This window comes from Orcinus orca, chromosome 1, assembly GCF_937001465.1.
Source record: "Orcinus orca chromosome 1, mOrcOrc1.1, whole genome shotgun sequence".
Taxonomy (NCBI): Eukaryota; Metazoa; Chordata; class Mammalia; order Artiodactyla; family Delphinidae; genus Orcinus; species Orcinus orca.
This window is the reverse complement of record NC_064559.1, coordinates 67,209,711-67,219,335: the sequence shown is the minus strand read 5'-3', so window position 1 is coordinate 67,219,335 and position 9,625 is coordinate 67,209,711. Positions and strand designations below refer to the sequence as shown.

Below are 9,625 nucleotides of genomic sequence, written 5' to 3'. Positions count from 1 at the left end.
AGGGAGATGTGAGGTGTGCGAGGTGCAGTGCCCCCAGAGAAGGTCAGTTCTCTGTCACCTTGGTAGCCTATGCCCCCGTGGCCTCCACGCCCAGCACCTGCCTTGGGATTCCCTCGCCAACTGGCGGGGCCCCGGCTCTGGTCACATGTCTTCGGGAACCCAGGTTTCTCCTCCAGGGAGGGCCCAGCTTACAGCACTGGGCAAGAGAGACCAATTGCACGGCACCAGCCACCAGGAGGCCTCAACCTCAGTGTGGGCAGGAAAGCCCAGGCACCAGCCCTGGGCAAGGAGATTGTGAGAAGAGAGCGCCTGCAAACGAGAGCTTTGCTTTTCCATATTTATACCTGACAGCATCAGCTTTGCAGAGGAGAACTTTGCCTCTCCATATTTGTACCCGATAGCATCAACTTTGCTTGACACTACGGGTCTCGTCTGTGCTGTAACTCAAAGGCACTTCCTATGTGGCTCCCGACATCTCCCCCTTTTTTATTTTTTAAAAAGGCAGTATGTAATTCCACTTTGGTTCTGTATACACTTTGAAGGGCAGTTTGAATTAATCGGATAATGACTGGAAAAGAAATAAGAAGCAAAATTATAACCACTCCGGCAGCCCCATAATTTATTAAAATATGCATAAAGGAATTATTTTTAAAATAACTTTGTAAATTTTGTAAAAATTCTGCAGCAGCTTTAGAGGGATTCATATCATATTGAGAGGCCGCAATATCATGAATTTGCTTATGTAACTGTTCCAAATCAATTCCCACATCACTAGAATTCCATACATTTAAAATATGCATTTGAATTTGTTCCCAAGAATATTCAGAATAATTTACTTTTAAAGGAGTAACACATATCCAAGAATATTTTTTATGGCATGTTAAAGATAAGCGAATTTTTAAAGCAGCAAGTTCTTGACCAATATGTAAAACTGCTTCTTCAAGGGCATCAACTTTAGTTTCTAACTTTCTATCTATTGCTTCCTGGGTTGCTAAAGCCAAGGATATATTTTTTGATAAATCATTAGCATATTGTGCTGTTTGCACTTCCTTCACTAAAGCATATGTTGCGACAGTAAAAGAGCTTAATATTCCTATTAAGGCGGAAATTCCCAAAATCAAAGTAGCCACAAATCTTTTTGGCCGTATGAGCTCTCCAACCTGTCTTATAATTTCCGCCCCTATATCTGTATACCAAGATTTATTAAGCGCTACTGGCAGCACAATATAAGCTGGTCTTTTTAACACCATTATGGTTGATACATTCATTTCAGGAACAATGCAAGTGGTTAATATACATTGCTGACAAGTAATATAAAACCTCATATTATACTGCATAATTTGCAACTTTTCACTATCATTAGAAAGCAATAAGGAATATGGAGATAACACACAGGCTTGAATATAATACTCTTCCACATGGGTAGTAGCTCTAATTAGCGTTATTTTACGAGTGGTTAAGGGCAATCTCCATAACTGAGATTGATAATAGGTTTTATTTTCATAAACAAAAGTATAAATAGGAGCCACCCATCCATGATTATTCCATCTATTTATCTTTAATGGACGGGGAATATAGGTATCATTCCATGGGTATAGCAAGCCTAACTTTAAATATGTTCTATAATCTCCTTCAGGAAAATTACTACTCCAATCTGAAATATAATATTCAGTTCCAGGAATAAATATTTTATTTTCTTTATTATACATACAATATATCCATGAAGGATATCCAGTTTTAATATTTATCCAAATCCATTCATTTGTAGCTTCCCCTACAGCCTCATCACAATCATCATATTTAAAAGGATGAACAACTTTAGGCAAAGATTTATTAACAAAAACTTGATTTTGTCCTACAACTTTCCCTAATAATGACCATAAATATCTTGTGGTTTTATCTCTTCCTACTGGCTCTTTAGGGGGCCTTTTAGGGGAATCTGTCAAAAATCCTGCATCAACTAGTGACAAACACCCATTTTTTATTTGATTATTTCCTATTAACCCTGAATCAAGAAAAAAGCATATTGGAGGAAAATCAGTCTGACCTGTAAATGAATAATTAAAATTAACTACAAATTGTTTATAGCCCTGTGCTCTTCGACTACCATCGGTTAATTCAGGAAATGAGGAAGTTACTGGAATATTAGAATCTTTCCAAGTACATGTATGTAAAATAGGAGGATCTGGAAAATAAGCCCAGTACGTACCGTTGGCACTTACCTGAACCGAAAGCAAGCTAAGCATAGCCACAAAAAAATTAGCAGTCATCAAAGGCACTCCTTGAGCATTCATAGCATTTTCAGCATTCAGACAAAGCTTTTTAATTGCTCCCCATGTAATTGGAGCCGCTTCAACGGTGGAGGCAGTATACTTTCTTTTTCGTGAACGAAACTTCTTCTCCAAAAATTTTGGAGAAGTTTGTACCTCCTTATCGCAAGATGATTCAAGCGACAGCTGTGTCATCGGAGGACCCACTTTCTGTGACTGCGGTTCCGCCATCTCGGCAGTAGATTTTCTTTTCTGAAAGACGCTTTAATAAATTCCCCACCTCAGGGTGTCTAATTAATCGATCAGGAATCCAAATTGGTGAATCAAAATTCTGGGGAAAAATACAAGCATATCCTCTACCACTAGTTAATAATGTATCTGGCCCATTCCATTTTCCTGTTAAAACATCCTTCCATAATACCCTTGGTTTCACATTTTCTTCATTTATCTCCCAATGTCTCATCATAGGAGTTTTCTCTTTATCATTCATATTTAAATAATTTAATACAAACATGGAATGATTAAGTAAATGATGAGGAGAAAAATATTTTAAATCTCCATTTTGCAATTTATAAATCATATTTTTTAATACCTGATTGGTTCTTTCAATTATAGCTTGTCCTTGTGGATTATAAGGAATTCCTGTACTATGGGCTATGCCAAACTGTTGGCATAATTGCTGAAAAGACTTAGAAACATAAGCAGGGCCATTATCAGTTTTTAACTTTCGGGGAATTCCCAAATAACTAAAACAAAACATCAAGTGTTGGCACACATCCTTAAAGGCCTCTCCAGTCCTAGTTGAGGCTACAATTACATGTGAGAAGGTGTCCACACAAACATGTACATAGGACAGCTTTCCAAAACTAGGCACATGAGTCACATCCATTTGCCACAGATCATTAGCTCGCAAACCTCGAGGATTTACTCCTTGCTGAGGTACATTAGTTTGTGTAGGGCACACAGAGCAATTTTTTACTATTTCCCTTGCCGCTTCCCTGGATAGGCTAAACTGATATCTTAAGGCATTAGCATTTTGATGATGCAGCTGATGAGATTTTATTGCTTCTTGTACTTTATTTTCATCTACTATAAAAATTTTAGTCAGGGCATCAGCAGAGGCATTGCCTTCTGCTAAAGGCCCTGGCAATCCAGAGTGAGCTCTAATATGGCCTATATAATAAGGCTGTGTTCTTTCCCATATACTTTTTTGTAATCTCTTAAGTAACTTAATTATTGTACTCTTATTCTCAGGAAAGGCTGCTGTTTCTATTGCTGGAAATAATTTAACTATATATAAGGAATCAGTATATAAATTAATTTTTTTATCTCTGGTTAATTTCATCACTTCTATAACTGCCATAATTTCTGATTGCTGTGCTGAGCAATTTTCTGTATTTAATACCTTCTTTTCATTATTAATAATATAGGCTGCCCTCCCTAAGGAGGATCCATCAGTAAATACTAATATGGCCTCTTCCAAAGGTTTCATCTTATAATATGTAGGAAAAACCACCATATGTTCCTTAAAAAACTGTAGCAATACACTTTTAGGCAAATGAAATAAAATTTGACCTCTAAATGAGGCCAGGGCTATTCCTAATGAATCTTCTAACAACAGCAAGGCCTCTAATTGATCTTTATTATAAGGTATAATTATATTATCCATATCTTTTCCAAATAACTCTCTACTTCTCTTTCTACCTTTAATAATTAACAAATTAACCATAAAAGGGTATGAGGCAACAATCTTTTTTGGACTAGCAGCCAAATGTATCCATTCTAATGGTCCATTTTGCCATAATAATCCTGTAGGAATAACTGGAGTCCTTAAAATAATTAAATCCCAAGATTTGGTATAATCTAATCTTTTAATAAAAACATTTTTTAAAGCTTTTTCTATTTTTTCTATGGCTAGTTTTCCTTCTGCAGTTAACTCTCTAGGGGATAAGGGGTTAGAATCTCCTTGTAATATCAAAAACAAAGGTTTTAATTCCATAGTAGTAATTTTTAACAAAGGCCTTATCCAATTTATATCTCCTAAAAACTTTTGAAAATCATTTAAAGTAACCAAATGATCAGTTCTTAACTGAAAAGGTATATGCTGAATGGAAAATTCCTGTATTAATCTGCCCAAATAATTATAAGGAGGCTCAGTTTGAATTTTCTTTGGAGCAACTTTTAATCCATACTCCTGTAAAGCTTCCATCATATCCTGTAATGCCTGATGTAAGTAGGCCTTATCTTTATGGGCCAATAATATATCATCCATATAATGTATTAAATAAATTTCTTTATATTTCTGTCTTATATTACATATGGCCTGGTCTACATATTTCTGACATAAGGTAGGGCTATTTTTCATACCCTGCGGTAAAACTTTCCATTGATACCTCTGATATGGTCTGATAAAATTAGGAGAGGGTACACTAAATGCAAATCTTTTTCTGTCCTCCTTATGTAAGGGGATCGTGAAAAAGCAATCTTGCAAATCTATAACTATAATAGCATAATTTTCAGGGATGGCTACTGGAGAGGGAAGTCCAGGCTGTAAAGCCCCCATTGTTTCTATGGTTTTATTTATTGCTCTAAGATCTTGTAATAGTCTCCATTTTCCTGATTTTTTCTTTATAACAAATATAGGAGTATTCCAAGGACTATTAGAGGGTTCAATATGTCCTGCCAATAATTGCTGTTCCACTAATTCTTCTGCAGCTGTTAATTTCTCAGAAGTTAGGGGCCATTGTTCCACCCACACAGGTTCCTCTGAAAGCCACACTATAGGGTCAGCTGCTTTTAAAACAATGGCCCCCGTTATAAATTTGGATAGCCCACTCCATGTTTATCATTTTTGGGCTCAGCAATCACAGGATATAATCTTCCCTCGTGATTTTTTCCTAGACCTTTATCTGGGTCATATCCCATTTTTAACATTTGTGAGGAGACCCACTCATCTGGACTATACAAGAGCATTCCCATCTGCATAAGTATGTCTCTTCCCCAAATGGACATTGGCAGGCCAGGTATTACATAAGGACAAAAGGAGCCTGCTTGTTTATTAGCAGTATTCTCCCAATTTAAAATCTGGGAACTCTTAGCTACTGCTGGAACAGTTCCTAAACCTACTAACATATTGTCAGCATGCCGGGTAGGCCAGCTGTTAGGCCAATCTTTTCCTGCTATGCAGGAAGAATCTGCACCTGTATCTAACAGTCCCTGAATATTCTTTCCATTAATTTTTAAAGTTTTTAGAGGCCTATTTCTAGTAATTTCTTGAATCCAAAATACCATATCGCTGGAGCCAAATCCTTTCTCATTTCTTGCTTCCTGAACAACATTCTTTCCTGTTTTATAATATGGTAACAATAACAACTGTGCTATTCTTTGTCCTACATAAATTTGTTGTGTTTTATTAGAGGGAGCCACCATTATGTGAATTTCTCCTGTATAATCAGAATCAATAACTCCAGGCAACACTGTTAGGCCAGATAAAGAAGTTGAACTCCGACCAATAATTAAACCCATTATTCCTGGGGGCAATGGACCTTTAATCCCAGTTGGTATTTTTACAACTGGAGAGTCAGGAGTTAATATTGTTGCGGAGGTGGCACAGAGGTCCAATCCTGCGCTGCCTGGGGTGGCCCTGAACAATTCATCGATTCCCCTGAGGGAAGAAAGGGATTGAGCGTCTGGTGAATTGCCCCTATTGTTTGTTGGGCCCGGGGTCGGGCCCGAAGTAAGTTTCCCGAATTAGTTCCAGCAGATGCATCTGGAAAAACAGGTGCAGGAAATATTGGCATCTGCGCGCCAGCCTGAGGTATTGCAAAAACCTCATTAGGGGGAAGAATGTGTCCGTCCTTGTGATATTTACTTCTACACAATTTAGTCCAATGATTTCCTTTCCCACATCTTTGGCAAGGAGTCTTTGGAACCCCAACATTACCAGGAGATATCATTCTAACAGGACCTGGTGGAGGTATATTTTTATTAGGACATTCCCTACTAAAATGACCTGCGCCTCCACAAGCAAAGCAATTATTTCCTTTTGGTCCCTTAGGGTTTTTTGTTTTTTGAACCATATTCATCATACATTGAGGAAGTGTTTCTCCCTTTAGGGCGGCTGCCAAAGCAATCCCTTGCATATAAGAGGGACCAACGTCAGAACATTGTTTAATGAAATCTGAAATACTTCCAGTTTTTCTAATAGGGCGAATCAGGTTCTGGCAAACAGGATTGGCATTTTCAAAGGCTAGTTGTTTTGCCAACATGTTAGCTGCATCCTCATCGGTTATCACTCTTTTTATCTCGGTTAGCAAGCGAGAAACAAAATCCTCATATGGCTCCTCAGGCTTTTGTCTTAAATCTGTCAAAGTGGAGGCTTTTCCTGGAGTCAAAGGCAAAGACTTCCAGGCATTCACTGCACACGTAGTTACTTGCCATAAGGCCTCCTTTCCCATATGCATCTGCTGTTGGGTTGTATCATATTCTCCCTGGCCCAACAACATATCTTTAGTAATATCAAATTTATCCCATTTCTTATTTAAAGCATGTTGCTTAGCCACCCATTTTTCATATTCTGTTTTCCAAAGCAAATATTGTCCTCCAGATAAACAGGCCTTTGCAACCTGAATCCAGTCATATGGAGTCATCCATCTATTTGCCAAGGCATCTATAAGAGTCATAGTATAAGGCGCCAACGGTCCATAATCTACACAGGCCTTTTTAAGTTCTTTTAAAAGTTTTAGAGGCAAAGGATCCCAATATACATCATCATCATCAAAACCATCCTCATAAATGACTGGAAAGCAGGCGGCTAAAGCATAATCATCATCGTCACCTTTTATTCTTCTATGCTTTTTATATTTGCCTTGGCTTTTATTAAAAGGTGGCGAAGGTGGTGGGCCCCTAGCCTTTAAAGGCGGTGGAGGTGGTAGGCCCTTAACATTTAAAGTTGAATGTCCTAATATCTTTAAAGGGAGAAATGAAGAACTTAAAAGTGCCGGTGGGGCGGTCGGTAAACGACCCAAAGGGCGCTTATCCTGTAAATTAGGCCTATTTTTCTTAATTTCTTGCTTTGAAAAAGCACCATAGGGTTCATACTTCCTTCTTTCATAATCATATGCAGCAGCATCTAAATCATCCTGATCTGCAGGAGGCAATTCATCATCAAAAGGAGGATTCTTTAACAAATTAGACTTATTATCAATAGGTGAGTCAATTTCCTCCTCTGAATCATCATCCTTGAGGTTACAATCTTTTAAAGCTGCAGCCATAACCTCAGTTTCTTTTGATGTTTTTGGAGAAAGTAACGGAGTACATTCATCCATTACTTCTACAGGATTTTTATATGGATTCTTTTGACCTTCAGGCAAAGGAGCAATGCTCTCTCTAATAAGGTTCCATAAAGTAAAAGTATCTACTGGAACCTTCTCAGGTCCAAAATGACTGTAATATGCTTGCAAAGTTTGTCCCACCTTTTGCCAGGTTTCTATATTAACTGTTCCCTGTTCTGGAAACCATGGGCATTGTTCCTGTACAAACTGAAAAAACTGAGTTAGTTGCTTACTAGTTACCTTAATTCCTCTTCCATTTATCATATGTTTAACTATATCAATAAATAAGAGCCTCTCTTTGGACTCAGCGTGTCCCATCTTGACACCGCCTTACTCACCTTCCTAACCAGTATTCCTAACTGGGGGTCTGCAGCACCCTACGGTGAGACTCCTATCCGTCTGAAAAAAATAATACTTACCCCTTCAGGTCCCTGTTCGGGCGCCACTTGCCGAGGACCAGCCCCAGCTGAACAGGTTTCACCGAAAGGGGAGACGGAGTCGGCGTGGACAGAACACAAGACACCTCAGAGGATGCAAGGATCTGCCAAATTTATTCTTCTGATTTCCAAGTATTTATACTATAAAAAATCTCATTTTCAAATTCAACATCCTCATTCCCACGCCAAAAACTCCCCCACATAAGCCATAAAACAAAGGTGATTTACATCAGCAAATTAATCAAAACAAATTAGGTATTTTTCCCATCGCCCAGAGTCCCTTTCATCTTCTGTGGTCAAAGTCCGTTTCATCCTCTGTGGTTAGGTACATGTTGATCACATCTACGTCAGAAACTTCAGGAACTTGTCTGCAGTTTCTTTATTCTTCTCAGAAGATTAAGGTGTTCTTGTACCTGCACATTCTGCTTGACTAAATCATAAACTTAAACACATTATTCTATTAATAATTAAAAACAATCATACAACATTTCATCTACAAATTTCCTAACCCCACCATAATAATCAAAACAATACACATTATTTTTTTATACTTCTAAAAAACCATGGGAGCGGGCATTGTACCATAAATTCATTGATTAAACTCACTGCTGCATAAAAACTCGCCACCATACCCAGGTATTTCCCAACATGTTTATAACTTCACTGGGAGGCCATAACTCTTGTAATTTTTCTTTTAGAATAAAAAGCTGCTGCAGAAATGTTCCCACCATTGTATTTCCCCAAGTCCAGTGCCCTGGCCTGGGAATAAAACTTTCAAATATAATCATTAAAAAAGCCAAAGTAGCTATAATCCTTCTCTTGATTTTTACCCTAAATTAAAATCTTACTTAAACTCTTACATTAAAACTACACATTTTTTCCAACCCCAATAGCAATCCTACAAAATCACTTTAGGCAAAGGCAGGGGAAGACAAGGGGAACCACACAGAGCAAAGCCTTGCTACCACACAGAGGAAAGCTGTGGTCCACGGAGGAAATGGGAAACAAAGCCCTGCTGCGGCGGGAGGGCAGTTGCCATTGGCCAGGTCTCTTGTCTGCTACCTGGGTTCCCATCTGAGCTGGGCGTGGGAAGCGAAGCAGCCATGGGGACAGGGTTCAGGCTCCTGCAAAGTTGGGGGGTGAGGGTCTATGCCCCACCTCTGTTGGCCCCCAAGTTCTCTCCTGATGGCCCCTCTGCGACTGTGCCTGTCTTAGGTTGTTCCTTCCCTGAGGAATCTTACCCGTCTCTGGCTAACCAGCCATCCTCCGGGGCCAAGCAGGGAGATGTGAGGTGTGCGAGGTGCAGTGCCCCCAGAGAAGGTCAGTTCTCTGTCACCTTGGTAGCCTATGCCCCCGTGGCCTCCACGCCCAGCACCTGCCTTGGGATTCCCTCGCCAACTGGCGGGGCCCCGGCTCTGGTCACATGTCTTCGGGAACCCAGGTTTCTCCTCCAGGGAGGGCCCAGCTTACAGCACTGGGCAAGAGAGACCAATTGCACGGCACCAGCCACCAGGAGGCCTCAACCTCAGTGTGGGCAGGAAAGCCCAGGCACCAGCCCTGGGCAAGGAGATTGTGAGAAGAGAGC

The 9,625-nt window shown here is 39.5% G+C and overlaps 1 protein-coding gene across 1 annotated transcript; it reads right to left on the bottom strand.

Moving 5' to 3' along the window:
- Positions 1 to 312: 312 nt before the first annotated feature.
- LOC125965241 (endogenous retrovirus group K member 7 Env polyprotein-like) lies at positions 313 to 1,398 on the bottom strand. The gene is made up of 2 exons (XM_049713871.1): positions 395 to 1,398; positions 313 to 344 (listed from the first exon to the last, which is right to left on the bottom strand). The coding sequence occupies exon 1, from the start codon at positions 1,335 to 1,337 to the stop codon at positions 420 to 422; it is 918 nt and encodes a 305-aa protein (XP_049569828.1). The 5' UTR covers positions 1,338 to 1,398; the 3' UTR covers positions 313 to 344; positions 395 to 419.
- Positions 1,399 to 9,625: the final 8,227 nt, after the last annotated feature.